This window comes from Periplaneta americana, chromosome 6 (genome assembly GCF_040183065.1).
Source record: "Periplaneta americana isolate PAMFEO1 chromosome 6, P.americana_PAMFEO1_priV1, whole genome shotgun sequence".
NCBI classification, from domain to species: Eukaryota; Metazoa; Arthropoda; class Insecta; order Blattodea; family Blattidae; genus Periplaneta; species Periplaneta americana.
The window spans coordinates 104,557,902-104,577,194 of NC_091122.1; the positions used below are offsets into that span (position 1 = coordinate 104,557,902).

General features: G+C 37.0%; 1 protein-coding gene across 9 annotated transcripts in view; it reads left to right on the top strand.

Moving 5' to 3' along the window:
- The window catches only part of Asator (tau-tubulin kinase asator), a 323,859-nt gene that overhangs the window by 274,264 nt on the left and 30,302 nt on the right, over positions 1–19,293 (top strand). For 6 of the 9 annotated variants that reach the window (XM_069828645.1, XM_069828646.1, XM_069828648.1 and 3 more), the window contains exons 20-22: positions 3,581–3,762; positions 11,424–11,759; positions 17,469–17,546. In XM_069828645.1, coding sequence (XP_069684746.1) covers positions 3,581–3,762; positions 11,424–11,759; positions 17,469–17,546 — 596 coding nt within the window. The remainder of the gene's footprint in view (positions 1–3,580; positions 3,763–11,423; positions 11,760–17,468; positions 17,547–19,293) is intronic. The other 3 variants (XM_069828647.1, XM_069828649.1, XM_069828653.1) reach the window with 3 other exon arrangements.

A 19,293-nucleotide genomic window follows, 5' to 3' on the forward strand; every position in this document is an offset into this window, starting at 1 on the left:
TGTGCTAGAAAGAATACTGCTGAAACTGATCAAGCGATCAGGAAGAGAAAAAGAAGTTGGCTGGGCCACTGACTAAGAAGAAACTGCCTACTGAAGGATGCACTGGAAGGAATGATGAATGGAAGAAAAGTTCGGAGCAAAAGAAGATATTAGATGATAGACCATATTAAGATACAAGGATCATATAAGGGGCTAAAGGAAGGTGGAAAATAGGAAAGATTGGAGAATGCTGAGTTTGCAGCGAAAAGCTTGCCCTTGGGCAGGACACTACGAATGAATGTACTTAGGGGACAAAGATTAGTCTAGTATGCTGAAAATTTCTAGTGATGCCAACAACTGTCATAAAACAAAATACCAGAAAATGCATCCTAAAGTAACATGTAAATCGCACTTCCACGATCCTTTGTGTCACCTGGATATTGTAGGATACTGTAGCAAAGGGAAGAGAGTGAAAATGAGTGACCAATATCTTAAAATCTAGTTCCAATTGGTTCAGAATATTCAGCTCCTACAGATATAATTATGATTCTCCTAGTCAGGTCTGTGCTTCAGGATAATAATGTGTTCTCATAAAAATTATGTTCATGCAATCTCCAGGATATATCCAGGCTGCTTTTAATATGAAAAAATGAAAGCAACTGCAGAGACCACCAGTATACACTCTTGATCCTCAGAGAAATCAAGTTATTTGTACCAACCATAAAATCTTATATACAACGGACACCACAACTCACTAAAGGAATTCTCATTATAGCACATTTTCCAAATAGATGAAGCTCATATCCCCCTGAAAATGACATCCTGAAGGAAGACTTAATAAAGGAAGATCTTTGATAAGTTGTAAATACTAAATCAATCATTTGCCATATACAGGGCTATTCTAAATTATTGTTGGGGTTTTAAAAAATCACTACATGCAAAACAATTGAAATAGGAATATGAATCTTGTTTTATTTTGTAGAAAAACTCAAAGTTACTTACATAAAATTATGTGTTCAATATGTGCGCCATTGGTCACTCTGCAGACATCTACATGATACTCCATTTCCTCCCATACACGCTACAGTGTGTCAGCAGTGATATTTGAAATGGCGACTCTGATATGCGCCTTCATTTCCGGGATAGTCGCAGGAAAATGGGGTGACATACACTTGATCTTTCACATAATTCCATAAATAAAAATCACACGGTGTTAAGTCTGGTGAACGTAGTGACCAAGACATGATCTTCTTATTCTCGTCGGTCCTAGTCCGATCCATCATTGTGATAAGTGTTGCTTTAAAAATGACCACACATCACAATGAAAATGGTGTGAGGCACCATCTTGTTGCAGTGCATATGTAATCAAGTCTGCCCTCGTTCAGCTGAGGTAACAGCCATTCAGCGACCATGTCAAGATAAGTTAATCCTGTTACTATTTTCTCGACAAAGAATAATGGGCCGTACACGGACATGTTGGAGACAACACAGAACACATTGACCTTAGGTGAATTACATTGATGTTCAGTGTAATAACGGAGATTGGTCTTCCCCCAAATTCTAACATTGTGTTTATTAATTTTGAGAGTTTTTCTATAAAATAAAACAAGTTTCATATTCCTATCTCAATTATACTACTAAGTGTGATTATTAAATTTCGAGACTGTCTGCTGTGGGCGAACGGATCACGTGATTGACATTCACACACAGCAGTGACACTAGACGACATTGAAGAGACACAACACAAAGTTTCAAAGCACTATCTTCATTGTGGCCTGTGTTACACAAGGTTTTGTTAGCACTTGCATCCGCGCATTTGCGAAATTACGATGGACTCGAAACTGGAGCAGACAGCCAACATCAAATTTTGCGTGAAACTCGGAAGATTGGCAACCGAAACCAATGGAATATTGAAGCAAGTCTACGGAATAAAGCATTGAGTCGGGCGAGATGTTTTGAGTGGCATTCGCGTTTCAGAAATGGCAGAACATCGCTGGAGGACAACGAGAAGCCAGGTCGACTACACACGTGCAACACTATAGAAAATGTCGAAAAAATTCGACAAATTGTGCATGATGATCGACGCATCACCATCAGAGAAATTGCTGACATCGTTAACATGTCATTTGGAGAAGTTCAAATGATTCTCATGTCCATTTCGAACATGCGCCGCATTGCTACCAAGTTCGTGCCCAGGCTTCTGTCACAAGAGCAAAAGAAACACTGTCTCGAAGTCTGTCAAGATCTCCGCCAGCGTTTTCTGGATGACCCAGAATTCTTGTCAAGGCTCATTACTGGTGATGAGAGTTGCATCTACGGTTATGATCCTGAAACCAAGCAGCAGTCATCGCAGTGGAAGAGCACTCAATCTCCAAGACCGAAGAAGGTGAGACAAGTCAAGAGCGCAACCAAAAGCACACTCATTGTTTTTTATTTTTGACATTCGCAGGATTGTGTACCATGAATTTGTTCCTGTGGCTCAAACAGTGAATGCTGCTTTTTACTGTAATGTTTTGAGAAGTCTCATTGAGAACATTCGTCGGAAACGATCACAACTCTGGACAGAGAACAAATGGATGCTCCATGACGACAATGCACCAGCTCACAGAGCTCTCGCAACATGCCAGTTTTGCACCCATAACAAGATAGTCGTCGTTCCTCACTCCCCGTATTCACTGGATTTGGCCCCCTGCGACTTCTTTTGTTTCCAATGATGAAATTGAAGCTAAAGGGTCGCTGTTTTGGCACGGTGGAGGAGATCCAACACGAATCGCAGAAGGTGCTTGCCAGGCTTCAAGAACGTGACTTCCAGGAGGCATTCCAAAAAGGCAGACACGCTGGGATCAGTGTATAGTTGCACAAGGGGATAGCAGCCAAATTTAAATAAGATAATTTTATTTCCATTTATGGGACAGGCCTCGGAATTTAATAATCACACCTCGTATGTCTAGCGATCTTCTAAAACCCGCCAACAGTCATTTAGAATAGGTCAGTAGAGTTCCTTACGTATACATGAAAAATAAATTAATTCATTAAACACCTAGCAGAAACAAAACCTGCTCGTATTTGTTCAAGAGACTATTCAGTGCACAAGGGAACAAACCATGCGTTTTTAGGAAGTTGTTTAATGACGCTGTATGGACTACTAGGTTATTTAGCATCAGTGAATTTGGTAATAGTGAAATGGTATTTGGCAAGATGAGGCCGAGGATTCACAGTGTGGTTTTCTGATATTCACCGTATAGTTGCGGAAAGCCTCGAAAAAACTAAACCAGGTGATCCACAAAAGCACAGGTTCGGACCAGCAGGCAAACTCACTACCACCTGAGCTACGTACATCAGTGGCACAAATATATTAAAACCAGTTTTTTGGTATCATTTATACTGAAAGCTTCTATAGCTCATAATCTCGAAATGCATTTTTTCAACATCATAGCACTTTCTAAATACTTCATACAATAAGAAAATAAAATTAATAGATCTGATGCACGTGTGTGCTTGTATGCACACGCACACACACACACACACACAGACACACACATACACACACACACATACACATTTGGGTGGCCTGAGTAATGATGACGATGTGTTTCTGTAGGTAACATTATTATTGCAGGAACTGCCTCGGAGACACTCAGCTTGCCTTTCACCAGTCATGGAAGCTGAGGAGCGAAGCAAGAAGCAGCAGCAGCTACCACTCACAATAACTACCACGAAAAGCAAGATACCAGTTCCCGTCAGAAGCCCACGTGCCAGCTTCATAGACACAGAGCTCACAAGGTAATACATTGCATGTTTTACATGTTAATGTAGGATAGTGATTAATGGTAAGTATCTGAACTACCTGTCTCATAATCTGTTTTGCCCCAGAAGTTTTTTTGTAGTTTTAGTGTAAAAAGTGGCCGAATTTTGCAGCACTAGCTGAGCCTGGAGTTTTTTTTTTTTTTTTTTTTTTAACAATTAGCCGAAATTTTTAATATTGTGTAGTTAATTTGTATTTTGAACAGTTTTTTCACGTTTTTATTACATATCAACATCAAAACATAAAAGACGTGTTGCATAGATCCTTTTTCTTTTTCCACCTTATAACTTTAAGATAAGTATTGTAATTTTCTGCGTAACATTAATATAATACTATTTTGAATGTGGAAGTTTAACATAAAAAATAAAGAAGAATAAAATACAAAATTGTTCTAAAAAACTCTCATTAGTAGAAAGAGATCTCAATTACGAGAAGGGGAATTTTATTGCAACCTAGTTTCGATCCCAGCAGATCTTGTGAGATTTGTGTTACATAAGGCATTGCAGAACAAGTTATTGTCACACATTCCTCGACTCTGAATGGCCTTTCTAGTTATAAAGATATCTTTAGATAAAGAAATTGTCACACACATGTTTCTTCTCCAAAAATTTTATTTTCCTATGTATTATAAAGAGAGACATTTAAGTATTTATTCATCTGTGATGGGATAATCGTTACCACATTACTTACTGACTGTATTATTCCTGATACTGAATTAACTTTATAACAGTGATATAGATAGTGGAGAACCTCAGACATATGAAGCTAGACTGAAAATATATCTTAGAATAAGTCTTGACTACTGTCTTCTATGTTTCTTCCTATTTGCATATACAGGGTGTTCCAGAATTCAATCTAAGAAATTTGTCTGGTTATAGAGGGGTTGTAGACAAGCAATTTGATATAAGAAACTCAGGGTCTCTGACGAAAAATATCTGAGTTATCAGTTGTTAAAGTTGTTTACATTTGATACTCATATTCCACTATTAGAATGAAATAGAGCTGTGGTATGATATATGATGGTTTCGAACCTTGTTAGGGATTGCATGAACCCAACTGTTAAGAACTAATCAACTGCATTTTCAAAATTTAGCCTTTACAGAATCAGTAAAATCTGGCAAATAATGAGACCGCACGCCACTGCACTGCTTGTTTCACCCTCATTCATTTTCGTTATTGTAGCTATTTTAGAATAAACTTATCGACATGAGGCTGTGATGTAATGTAGAACGTGTCAGATCTCGGACCAAAAGGTAGTATGTTCGAGTCTGACTGTGGTAGTTTTTTTTTAATCGCAATACTTCTTATTTTATTGAAGAAATATGTGAATTCTTTCTTTTCTGAGTCATCGAAATATGTATTGTAGTATTTATTTATTATGCTTTTGGTAAGAGTATACTGTATAGTACTAGCCATTGGTTCATTACAGTTCACTTGAGATGAAGTCAGTCATATTGGACTTCTATGGAGCTCAGTTAGGTATTAGAAACATGCTGTCATTTGATTGCAAATGTGACTAGTGCATGACTTTTTGTGTTCTATATTATTATTTTCATGCATTTTTGTCCCATTTTAATATTTAATTGTATGAAATTTGTTGTACGTAGTTTCTAAGGGTTAAGCCAGAATAGGTAATAAATTTCAGAAAAAGTACTTGATTTGTTGCAGAAAAGTACTGTACTTAAGGTGGAGGTCGTTACTTCGAACAACTTCTGTAACTTGTTTTTCAACTGACAGTCAGTAGTGAAAGAATAATTTGTTTTCCTTTATTACAGTAAGCCTATACATATGTACTGTACAGTAATTCCTGAATATTGCTTACTTCCTTCTCTAATTAAGACAAAAAAAGGAAATTTCTTTATTTCCTCGTTTATCCATTTTGTTAAGATAATATTTTTCTATTAAACAGAATGCTGGTATGTACAATTTATGTAAACTCCAAGTTAAATTATAAACATTCTGTAACTTGTCCAGAGTAATGGATATGCATTTCTCAAACTATCGTACATTCCTTCTTCACCTTTCTAAACAATTATTGTCATTATTACGTACATTACAAACTAATTAAAGCTGGCTTTTTAATATTACAACACTAGTTTAAAATTGTGAAACACTCTGTATATCATCGTCGTATCTCTCACTGTTACCCCTGCAGTGGTTGAGTGGTTGTAGATCTCCAGCCTGTCACGCAGGTAGTTCGGGTTCGAATCCCAGACAGGTCTTGGATTTTTCATTGAAAAATCCATAGTGACACTCGTGGCGGACAAGGTCGCAGTTGGGGTTTTTCCCGAGGTTCACCCATTTCCCCATATTAGGCATCTACATCATTCCGTCAACATTTCTCCATTGCGTCATAATTCCATAGTTTTCCCCAAATGCTGGCTGGAGAAGCACAAAGGGAGCTGGCCTAGGGATAATTGGGATAGATTTCTCGAAATCTGGGTATGCAGCGAACCTTAGTGTAGTCAGCTCGTGTAGGTTTGGGAATGTGCCTAGCTTGAGGATTAGCGCAATATATCGTAAAAGATCGCAGTGCTGAGTCATAGTGCCTCCTCCCAGAAATTCCATTCCATCTATCACTGTTAAGCAAACAGATTTATGCACATAGAACTTAACCACTCACTCTAAATCTAATCTTTTTGCTGCTGTTGAATAACTTCAGCATATAGAGGCGTCATTAAATGCTTGCTTCTTGCTGCGTATTTCCATTCCAAAGCACGAAAACGGTTTCACGAAATTCCCTGTACATTTCTATTGCTATTTTCCAGTTTTTTGTGTTAATTAAAACACAGGTGTAGCCAATTCCTTCAGCGAATTTAATGCACTTTTTTAATTTGTTTCAGAAGAGATTTTGTGTAGCATTTTAATAGTATGTGTTTGAGAATTTAAATTTCACTGTGAAAAACATTTTGAAACAAGCTATTTTTTATGGGCGCATCCCATGTGAGGGGAATCAGGGAGCAATGTGGATGGCAGATGGTAAACTAGCGCCAGTCGGTCCACATGCCATAAGTCAGTAAACCAAAACCAATAACAACTCTGTATAAAAAGTATGAGTGAAATATCTGGTGTGTTATCATTACCACTCCAAAAGTCTACAAAATAAATGTGAAATCTGTTTCGTACATCACAACAAAATTTTTCATAACAGTGTAATTCTTATTACACTTCAATAAATGAATTTGGGCTCATTTTTTGGTTTAGGGGACAAACTTTATTTGTACTTAGGGCAGTGAAGCTGTGACTTGAATGAAATAGCTGACCATTTTACCTTAAGGAATGAACTATGTTGCCAGACTTTGACTTAAGTGCAGGTACTGGTATTTATAATTTTACAGGAAAAGGGTTATTGTTAGTATTGTTATGTATTTATGTTTGTAGTTTTTTGTTTGTTAAAATCATAGTCTTAATCGTTGCTTACGGGATTACACAAGCTGGCGCATAGCACGATCGAAAGTAGGTCTCTGTGAGTCATGACAATTTCTGCCGCTAGGTTCTCCTCTCTGCCCTATGAAATGATGAATATTACCATTACAAAGCATTGTGCATCGTGAAAATAGTTCGATTAATTGTGCATTACTGATTGAGTACGAATATTATAAATATGCCAAGCATATTACAGTGTTATTTGAAGTTTGTTCAGCTAAGTTATATTCGAAAATTGTCTGTGTTTTGCTATGTGAAGAACTCGGTACCAACAGGTCGTATCTTTATAGGTTAAGGTAAATGTCAAAGTTCTCTCATATAACAAGCAATGCTATGTTAAAAGTGGCGAATTGCATTTTCCGACTCTCGAATGATGTGACCCGAAATGTAAAATAATTTAATGCATTGTTTCACTTACCAAGCATTACTGATATAGGCCTAATGAAAATGTGAATGACGTGATGTAAACATTGAAGATAATGTTGTTACTGTTTTCCCTTTCTCTTTTAGAAAATACCGACAAAAGTAATGAATTATCTTCATGCTGTACTTATTAGGTAATTAATGTGTATTTGTCTGTATTTTAGACCTGTGTATTGTTACGTAATTATCAGTGAATTAGGTTAGAGAACTTAACAAGGTTAGTATGAGATTAGGTAATGCACCTCAAACTGTAACTAATAATGGCTGCTGCCGAAATAGGCTGAGGTGGTTATCGTGTGAAACAAATTATATCTGGAATATCTAGTTTTATTATATACGGATACGTAAAGTTTTTTTTTTTTTTTTGTTTTAGCATGTGTTTGTAATTTTGTGAGGTTATGTCTAGCCTAATTTCTTTTTATTCTTGTATCATTACCAATACATTAATTTATTTTATATTCATTTCAAGTGTTACATCTATGGTGGCAACTCTACTTATGTTAGGATATGAAGTAACAGTATATATTCAACTTCATCATTTGCTAAAAATTAAAGAAAACTGTATGTGTTCGACTCATTCCATCGTCATTTCTTCTTATGTATGTGAACCACGTTCGTTCTAGAAGTGCTACAATAAATGAACACTATAGACAACGTGATGGAACAATTTACAAGTTACTGTTAAAATGCTCAATATTTTCAAGTGGTGCTATACCCATTGTTTCAAAATGTACATAACATACATATTTTTACATTTCTATAAGAGGTGTCATAAATTATTTCAGCATATTTGTAATTCTTCAAAATTAATCCTTCTAATTAATACCATAAAGTAATGAAATAATATAGCCTAGGCCTATATGTGATTTTATACTACCGGTATTGATGTTGATCTTGGTAAATTAATCCAATTTCACAGTGTTGTCTTTTGTATTGTGGTTCATAACAATTATCACAGTATGTACGTGGAATTTAAGTAGTCGTTTCAATGGGAGGTTATATTGGAAAGATGATCATAAATGGATAATTTACTGCAAGATACAAGAGCTGAATATAAGTGAGTGTTCCGTTGAAAGTGAAAGTGAAAATTTCGTTTTACAAGAGCTAAGTAGGCGTACACGCACTAAAATACTACAGCGTTTACTATTACTATGCTCAATAGATTAATCAGTAGGCCTATAGAAATGTTTTCACCACTGCAAGAAAAAATCGCACAATAATTATACTTCTCAGTTATTGTGACGTCCGTATTTTTTTTAAAAAGAGAGGGAAAAGTTAGGCCTTCTTGCAAATGCGTAATTATGAATTCAAGGAAATTAAAGATAATGCAGTACCTTAATTAGTTGCAATATCTTATTTAATAACAATATTAATAATATTAGGTGAAAAGGGTAGGCTATAGTGCGTATATGTAATATGTCAAGTTAATTTATTTCCGGAAATGTTTGGTGTATGAACTGAAGTACAGAGCAGACAGTCCCTCAGTTTATATGTAATATGTTTTAATATCAAGAATGACAGCCTTTTATTGTAATATAATTGAGGAGTAGAAGTTTGCAAATTACGTCTATTGTCCATAAAATATTGTACGAAGCATTTAATAAGCAATGATGAGTCCTTTAAATGTCCCAAATGTCAATGTCTTTTAAGTGTTCTGCTATGAATATATAGGGCAGAACAGCGCTCCGAGCGGCGGAATTGGCATTACGAGGGAACCACTTCAGACTCGTTTTTCAAGCTCTATGCGCCAGCTTGTATAATCTCGTAAGCAACGGTCTTAATACACCAATCATGCCCGTGGCAGAAATGATCATTTTATGATTGATTTGGGATTTTATATGAAACATCAAGTATCATCCTCCTCGCCCCATTTTTCTTAGAAAGTCGACGCATATGCTTTAAACATTCTGGAATGGAAGAAATGCTTATTAGTTCTGATAGGCAGGATTTATAGAAATTTGTAATCTCTTAGATTCTGGACCTTATTATCATCAGTTTTACATACAGACGCAGAGTGACTGCCTGATGTTTCAGCAGTAACAATATTCCTTGATCTTAATTCAAAACATTTTAAGAAGGCAATTTTTACCCTCAGAGAGAATTCCTTAAATAAGCTGCAAGTACCGGTACCTTTAAATTTATAAAAAAAAAAAAAAAAAAAAAGTACATACTGGTAGTTTTTTTTTTTTTTTTTTTTTTTTTCCTCATGCACTTCTTTTCCATTTTCTTTAACAGATGTAAAATATTTTTACCAGGCATACGTCTGCTTATTTTATCTTCATAAAGTTCACTGTGTCACTGCTAAGCATTCATCGGGCTTAAACTTCAAACTACTATTTAGCAATTTAATAGCAATATTTGAAGCATTAGCATATTTAACTTCAGAATCATTCCCAGTTGTACGCAAAGCACTTATTTCTTCTCAAGTGTGCCTGTTGTTAGTAGTTTTCCTAAACTTATAAAATATAATTATTTATTTGGTACTAACTTTACTGTTTATTTCAGTAATACTGACTACATCTTCCATCCAATGTTTTTTTCTCTTGTACGGAGGAGGGACCCGAAGGCTTACACTGCAGCCTGAGGCTTATTGTGCTTACCACTCCTATTCTGTGAATGACTAAGTAGCCAAACGCCTGTGCTCTTGTACAAGTACAGCACGTCGCACCATGAACTTAACCCAGGCTATGGTATGGATGATGATATGTGAATTAATGATGGCGAAATGAGTCTGAGATCCAGTGCCGAAAGTTACCCAGCAATTTTGCTTCAATTGGTTGAGGAAAAAACCCCAACTAGGTAACTTGCTCCAACCAGGATTGGAACCCAGGCCCGCTTGTTTCATGGTCAGTTGTGCTAACGATTACTCCACAGTGGTGGGCATTTCCGTCCAGTGTTAAATTGGCTTTAAATATTGGGTAGAAGCTGAGAATGTTTTACCTTATTAAACAGATCCCTTGGTAAAAGTGGTTGTTTTTACATAATCATTAAGCTTTATTTTGACTTCCTATTGAGAAAGCATAGCATTGATCCAACTAACCAAAACTGTATTCACATTCCATCTTCAAAGGATTGCATATATGGATCTGAAGAATATATAACTAAATGTTTCTTCAGTATGTAAAAACTCCCTGATGCATTCTATCCTTGCAGCTCTTTATCAATCTTACTTAAGTTGATGGAGCGCCATTTCAGTAAAATTCCCTCTTTAAAAGGCAAAATCTCCAGTTTCTTCTAAAGGAGTCTCCAAGATTGATGAAAAAGAGGACACCATGGAGAAGCATTATGTGACAGGAATACTTGTTTGGAGCCTGTTGGCTTTAAGATACAAGTGAGACCATGGGAAGCCGTACTTTCGAAAAGTCCCCAATAGATGAAATAGATGATTTATTCATTCCGGTGTCCAAGTAGTGCCATAAGTAAAGGGAAACAGAAAAGTCATCCCCTTCATAATCCTGTCATGGAGGAAAGTTCTAAGCACTTTGTGCAGTTTGGTACTCCAAACGGATTTTTTTGGAATATTGCATTTTTTCCACTCATGTATCATTCACTCCTCAGTATGATACCTCCCATCTTGGTTTGAGTAGTTGAGAGTACTGTTAGCCAGCAGATGAAGGATCTCTCTGTCGTTGTTTTCCCTTTACATCTGTTCCTTCTCTTGAATTGTCCCTAAGGCTCAGATAAAGGATTGGGTTTAGGAAGGGCAAGAAAGGACTATGATTACATTTACACCTTTTGCATGAGCCTGGCACACATCGCATGTGCTTGCCCTGCACAGCGTTGCATTTAGTTACAGGTCATATGATGATGAGCATGCAGGGCTGACCAACACAGTGGATCCAAGTGTGGCAGTGTTGCCACTGCGGCGGTGTGCCACACTGCCTGATGCACGGGGTGGTGGATCAAACAACACGAGCTCAGCCGAAGACGATGCAGCCACACAGCAGCAGCTGACGTCATGTACGCCTGCACTGCGAAGGCGTCGTGAGCGTGAGTGCAAGTATGTCACGGACCAGTCACAGCTAAACCTCCGCTTCCACCGCCCTGCACACAGACACCGGCAGAGGCCTGTCTCTGCTTCAGCTTCCTCCACTGAGATCCGCATACAGCAGTCCATCCGGCACAGGTCAGTCTCTGCTTACTCACGGCTCTTGTAAGCTCAGCTCAGCAGCTTCTTGCATAGTAGACATAACATGGTAAGCGAGTCTGTATCTACCTCATTTAAGTGAATTCAAATTATTTCTTAGTAGAATATCATAGACTGAGAGGATAGTGCAGTCATGCTGTTTTTTCTTATTCGCCATTTGCAGAGTTGCTAGCTATTACGAATTTCCCCCGCTATTATGGCAATCTGGCCAAAGGGAAAATTATAAAGAAGAGGGAAATAATAATAATTATTATTATTATTATTATTATTATTATTATTATTATTATTATTATTATTATATATTTTTAATTATTTATTTATTTCCCCCCCCCCCCTCCCGAAAAAAGAGAGAAAAAATGTATGAAGAAATTTTTAAGTGAGGATGAATTTCAGAAGCATGCAGATATTTCACACGGGTAAAATGTTTCATATTCATCTCTTGAATACTTTATGCAAAGATTCCCGAATTAGGCTAATGAAGGTGAACATGACAGACTTGAAAAGTATTTGCAGCTTACCAATATAGTATGTTACCTATATACGTTATAAAGGATCTAGAATACGTGCCAATTGGACCAAAATAGCACATTTCAGATATGAAACATTAAGTGAAGTTGTCTTTGCAATAATAAGTGTGCTTCACAGTGACTCTCCTACAGAAAGACTCTTATGTGTTGTGAGAAAAATTCAGACAGAATTCAGGCCTACATTAAACACATTAATACTGAAATCACTTCTGATTCACAAGATGAAGATGACATCACAAGAAGTATGGTTCAAGAAGTAATTTGCGGAAAAGCAACTATTAGATGCAAAACATGCCACAAAGCATTTTTTTTTTTCAGAAGTGACAGGTAACATGTACTTACGGTATAAATAATGTTTTAACAGAGTTATGCGCACATGCACTGTGGGATTCTGATAGTGATAACCCACTTGAAAGGTTAGCACCTTAGCATTTGTAATTATCATTTTTTCTGGAAATAATATTGTTCTGTTGTATAGTGATTAGCTGATTAGTATACTTTTCTCTGAAACCAAGAATAATAGATTGAAATCCAAAAGCAAGTTCTGCTTCTTCTTCGTTTTTGTTCCCTCTCACTTCCCCCCTTCCTTGATTTTAATTTTTGTGTGTTGACTGGTTGAATCCTCGTTATATTATCATCAGCTAAAAAGCAGTTCCCAATATATTTATGTAAAAACTTCATCTGATTCAGGAGAATGAAGTAGAATGAGATCCTGTATCACACTAAGTTTATTGCATATGAAAGAAACTTACAATATTTATCCGATTAATGTTGTAAGTAAAATTCTTATCAATGTTTGTAACAGCCAACAGCTGTTTCTGTTTATTTATTTGTTTCTTCGTTTATTTATTTATCTGTCTGTCTGTCCATATCCATTGATCCATTCATCTATCCACTCACTCATCCATTCACCCATCCTGTCTGTCACGTCCATCCATCCATTTATTCATTTACTTAATTTTTATAAGTATGTAGTTGTTCCCGAGTAGTGGGGATGGAGTGCATGGACAGCGGGAAGTGTACGCAGTGTTTAGTTGACAAGTGGAGTGTTTGTTGAGCTCACATTATTACGTAGTGTTGCATTACTACACTTGTTTCTGAACATTGTTTGTGTTATTTGTGTTCACTATCAGTATGGTGGTGTATAATATTGCACAATGGATATTTCTAATTAAGACATTTTCTCTAAAGAAGAAATTGTATGACAGTACCATTCGCAAGTTTCTACGTCAGTTCCATGACGCTGCAATGCCTTCGAGACAATACATAACCAAGTTATTCAGAAAATGGCGAGAAACAGGGTCTGTTTGAAACAAAAAGAGAGAACCACGGAAGAGAGTATTAACAGAGGAGAAGCTTGCAGATATTCAAGCAAGAATTGAAACCAGCCCAAGGAAATCGTCATGCCAATTGGCACAGGAGTGTGGTATTTCACAAAGATCGGCATTACAGGAACTCAAAATGCTACACTTTCATTCTTGCAAAGTCTCAGTGGTTCATCAGTTAACATAATGGAATCCAGCTGCCCACGTAAATTTCTGTCGGTGGATGCTGCAATCTAGCCATGATGGTATTGCCGATCCTTCTCTTTTAATTATGACGGATAAAGCTTATTTCTGTTTGAGTATGTGAATTCTCAGAATTGAAGGTATTGGGACACTGACAATCCTCTACATAAAATTCTACTTCACGATCAGAAAGTCGGTGTTTGGTGTGGCATTACTGCACGTAGGATCATTGGCCCTATTTTCTTTTATGATACCATTAACTTGGAACGATATGTGCAAACATACTGCGTTTGTTTTTTGAAATGTTGACTAAGTAAGAAAAGTAATATGCCTACTTCCAACAGGATAATGCTACTGCTCATACAGCTCAGAATTCAATGCATACATTAGAACAGGTGTTCGATGAGCGAATAATTGGTAGTGGACTTTGGCCCCCTCGTTCCCACAATTTAAGTGCCTGTGATTTTTATTTGTGGAGAACTTTAAAACAGAAAGTGTACAAGAACAATCCACATACTCTTCAAGCCCTGGAGAATGAAGCATCTACTGGGCACCGGAAAATCCGCTTGTTCATGTGGATAAGGCAGTCAATCTACCAGGGGTTCATGTGTGGTGTGGACTGTCATCTAGGGGCTTAATAGGATCCTTTTTCTTTGATGGTACTGTTACTAGAGAAGTATACATCGAAATGTTACGCACATCAATTTTACCAGGTGTAACAATGCGCTTTATAGAGATGATGATGTCTTCTGCCACCATACTACCACCTAGTCGTATGACCTTTCCTGGATGACAATCTGCAGGGACATTGGATTGGACGAAGAGGGCCCATTGAGTTCCCCCCACGGTCGCCATATCTAACCCCTATGGATTTTTATTTGTGGGGAACTGAAAGATCAAGTCTATCGACATAAGCCACGCACTACTGGAGGACCTTCTCCAGGAGATTACAGTGGCATGTGCAGCAATCTCCATTGAAACATTGACCGATGTAGCTGCAGTGACCACTTGTCATTGTGTTATGTGTCTGGCCACCAATGGCGAACATTTTGAACATCTAAAGTAACAATGTGCTTAACTGAAGACAGTACTACATGTGTGATCAGTATTTAAATGTAAAACAAACACATAATAAATAGTTTTCGTTCCTTAAAGAGTGTATACATTTTTTGGCGGACTCTGTATATTAATAAAGGAAACAATAATAAAAAAGAACTGAAGGCAATATTATTTAAATCTACAAAATGATATAACACCTAGTTAAGATATTTAACAACTGTTACAATGTTACATGTACACCCGAAGTTAATGTGAAAAATGTGCCTGTTTCTTGCATCAGAGTTTATCAATGTCCTGTGACACAAAAGTCAGCTGAAGACGCATATCATCTTCTGCGTCCAAACCAGGTCGATATTTTATTTTTGCAGCCATATTCCTCGAAAAGGCCGTTTCACAGAGGTATGTAGTACCAATAGTAGTAAGAGCAATTTAGCTTTTTAACTTAATATCGAAAGATTCTCCCCTAACTGCACCCAAAATTCGGGAAATGGTTTGCTTTTAAATGATGCCTTACAGTGGCTATCCGACACAATGTCTATAGGGACCTCATATTCTGCCTCAGTGAGGACTGCTGGTTTTGACTTCACTGAGAATGTATCTACAATCCATTCATATTTATTTCGAATCGATTCCTGAGTGTCCCTTGGAAAGTATGAATTCATATTTTGAAGCAAATAGTCAAGCTGTTATTTTATTATTGCTATGAATGAGTCATTCATAGTTATGTTATTTTCTTCTATAAAGTTTGAAGTCAATGAGGAACATGTCAGATCCTTATTCTCGACACTTTCCATGTAGAACACTATCTTTTTCTTCTGCGCAGCAATTTTGTCATTAGCATCGAATATAGTCTTCCGTTTCCCTTGTATGGATGTGCTGAATTCGTTCTTTTTTTATGAAATGTCTGCCAAGTAATATAGTTTGCACATCCATTCCTGATCATTCAAATAATCTGCTAGCAAACTGATTTGGTCATTCAAAAGTGAACAAACTTCCATTGGAAGTTCAACTAAACGGGACAAAGCTTTATCACACGACGGCCATCACACTTCTGTGTGTAATAACAATGACTTGTGTATACTTCCCATACCTTCACACAGGATTTTAAGTAGCCTACACTACAAAGGTCGTGCCATAACAAAGTTGACGTCTAGTACCTGCTTTAATAACTCTGGCATTTTTTCGTTGCGAAGGCGTGTCAGTGTCGTACACAATGACTACTTGTGCTTTTTTAAACTTCCTTGATCCTTGTAACAGCGCCAGCAACAGGACCTACCATGGCCTTTGTGCCATCTGTGCACATGTTAATGCAATTGTCCCACAATATCGAGTTTTCAATGAAGAAGACATCTATTAGGGAAAAAATTTCAGTACCTCTTGTAGAAGATGGCAATGGCTTGCAGAACAAAATATCTTCATGAAAAGAACCTGAAAATTCGTACCGCACGAACGTCATTAACACATCTAATCCGCCAACATTTGTGAATTCTTCGAGTTGTAGTGAAAATTTCGCTTGACTGATACGGGAAATTATGATGTTTTAACATCGTTTGATAGATCCTGGATTCGATTATGCGCAATGTTATTTGTTAGGGGCACATTGGAGATCAAGTTGCAATTTTTCCATCCACCATGCACTTCATTACCTTCACTAATAGTGGTTTTATAAGATTTCAGCAAGGGGGTGAGGTTTACCAGCAAGAGTCAGATCATGACTAACCAAGTACAACGATTCCAGTGCCTTCTCGTTGTTGTCTTTACATTCAGACACATTTTTTGACCCTATTAGATATACTAAAACAGAAAATAAAGATTTTACGAAAGTCTTTTTGGCTTATTTATTGCATTTAGGAACATTCTTCGAGCAGTAACCAGTAATCGAAAATATAATTAATCATTTGTGATTTATTGATGAAATACTTGTAACTCACATGCGTGCTCACATACATTAGGTCATTTACAGCCAGTGTGAATTATTATACCGGGGAAGAAACTATAAATATATTTAGGACTCTTAATACGAAACTTGCAGTACTGGTATCATCATAAATACCAAAATCCAGAAATAGATTAGTGTGATGCAATAGCATTATATTTAGAGGCACGGGCTTACATATTTATTGCCATCATAACTTTTTTTTATGACGAGCACCTCCAAGGAAGGTCATACTAATTTATTTTATAAAGGCCCAGCTGATAACTTCTCCATGAGGAAACCAAAGTTAATCATCAGTACATTCTGCATGAAATGTTTTGGTTTCCTCCTTGCTCGTCTGTTTTTTTCCAGTACCACATGAACATTATATCACCTTACTAACGATCTGAATAATCTTGTAAAGCAAAGCTTCATTAAATAAAAAATAACAAAATATTATGAAAAATAATATTATGTTTAATCAATTATAAATTAGTGCTGTAATTGATATGTAATTTTTCAATAAATTACTAAATATTTATGGCTGGAACATGACTGTTTTATCCTCTCTGCCCTGCCTCTTAGCAGTTAACTCTTACACCAAGGTAGTATAACGAATGCTCAATTTTACTATCAACAAACCCCTAACTAACTGCCCCTTCCTGTTTTGCTTGTCTAGCCGCATGACCGCTTTCTTCTTTGCTTGCCCACATGAGGGAGCACATCCTCTGCTGTCCATGAAGACTGCTCCGGCACTGTAAGTGTGTTAATCTTTAAATTTAGACTTAGTTTGTCAGTTGCAGACTACATCAGAGCACGTGAGTACTAAGGTATATACATGGAAGTCAGTGTACTTCAAAACCCACATGTGCTGCTGACTATTGCTAACTGGAGATGAAGGTGGTTGAAGGTGGTCACTTTATATGTCTTTGTGTAAACTGTCGAAATTTAATTGAAAAAATCAGTAGTATGGTCAGAGAAAACTTAATTTAGAAATGAACCACTTATTTGATTATTATCGTGGAATTTCAATATAATAGAATTTCCTCATTACAGATTACAAAACAGTCAGGTACTGTAGTAATGGGATTGCTACTTTATAGCTTGTGAACACACATTTCAACATACTGATAATTTCCTCTGTATGATAAAATAGTTATTCTGCTGTGACTCAAACCCCAGAACAATTCTTAACTTACAGTGAAAGGAAAAGAGAAGACTAACATGATCAAAGAAACTATGGGTTAAGACTTAAGACCATAACAGACTATATGACCTAGGACATGGGAATATCATATGATTATGTTTCCAGTATTACTTCCAAGCTTCCTTGCCTTGACTTTTCGACGGTTGGACCTATGACGTATTCATGCATCTAGGTTAGATTAGATCTTTATTACCTGATAGAATTACAAGCATTCATGGCATCGTCCGTACACAAGCAAAATGACGTAGATGTAATAAAAATAAACTTAAATCGGAATAAGCTTTGCATGCAAAACTACAGTTACTTTAATTATACATTGAAAGTGAAAAATAGTATGGATTATAGCCTACAAGGTAATACATATATATTGCAATACAACATAATACTAAATGACATGAAAGAAAAAAAAACATTCTTAATTATATAAGCTTGATCTTCCAGTCTCTAGGTATTGTTGGCTCATTGTATGCCGTATACCGAGTAGCCCAAAAAAATGTATACTGTTTGGTCGTCACTAACTTAGGAACAAATTGAGATAAAATTCTTGGGGAAATTGTAGCTTAATGTAGATGTTCGAAGTGGCCACCATCAACACTGTCGATGCCGCCGAACTGCTCCACAAACTAAGTTCTGTAACATGTCCAGTGTGATAGCTGCACATGATGTTAAATTTCGATTTGTTCTCATAGTGCTTCCATGCAGCATTTCCCGATAAACAACATCCTTTAGGGTCCCCCATAAGTAGAAATTGGTGTTAGGTCTGGGGACCATGCTGGGTACTCGACAGCATTTCTTCGACCTATCCATTGTCCGGATAGAGTTTCATCCAGATATGCCCTGACATCTCGTGATATGGGCTGGGGCTCCATCTTGTTGCAGATAAAATCTCTCGTCTCCATACAGCTCTTGGATGGCAGGTACAATTGTTGTCTGAAGCATCTCAAGATATACCACATCGGTAACTGTGCCTTCAAAAAAGAACGGCCCAGTCAAACACTGAGAGGGGAAACCACATCATACATTGTCCCGGTAAATTGATGGCTTTGTCCTGATGGATGTGCAGATTTTCAGGAGTCCAGTACACGCAATTGTGGTAATTTACAGCACCATTCAGTTTGAATTGTGCCTTGTCAGACCAGACAATGTTCCCTGCAAACTCCCCATGTTTTCAAATCATTCACAGTACTCAATTCGTCGACCAGGGTCATCTTCATTCATTGCATGCAGCAGTCTTGGAATGTACACCGTCCACCTTGCAGTCTTCAAAATACGCTGTACATTTGATCAACTGACTCCG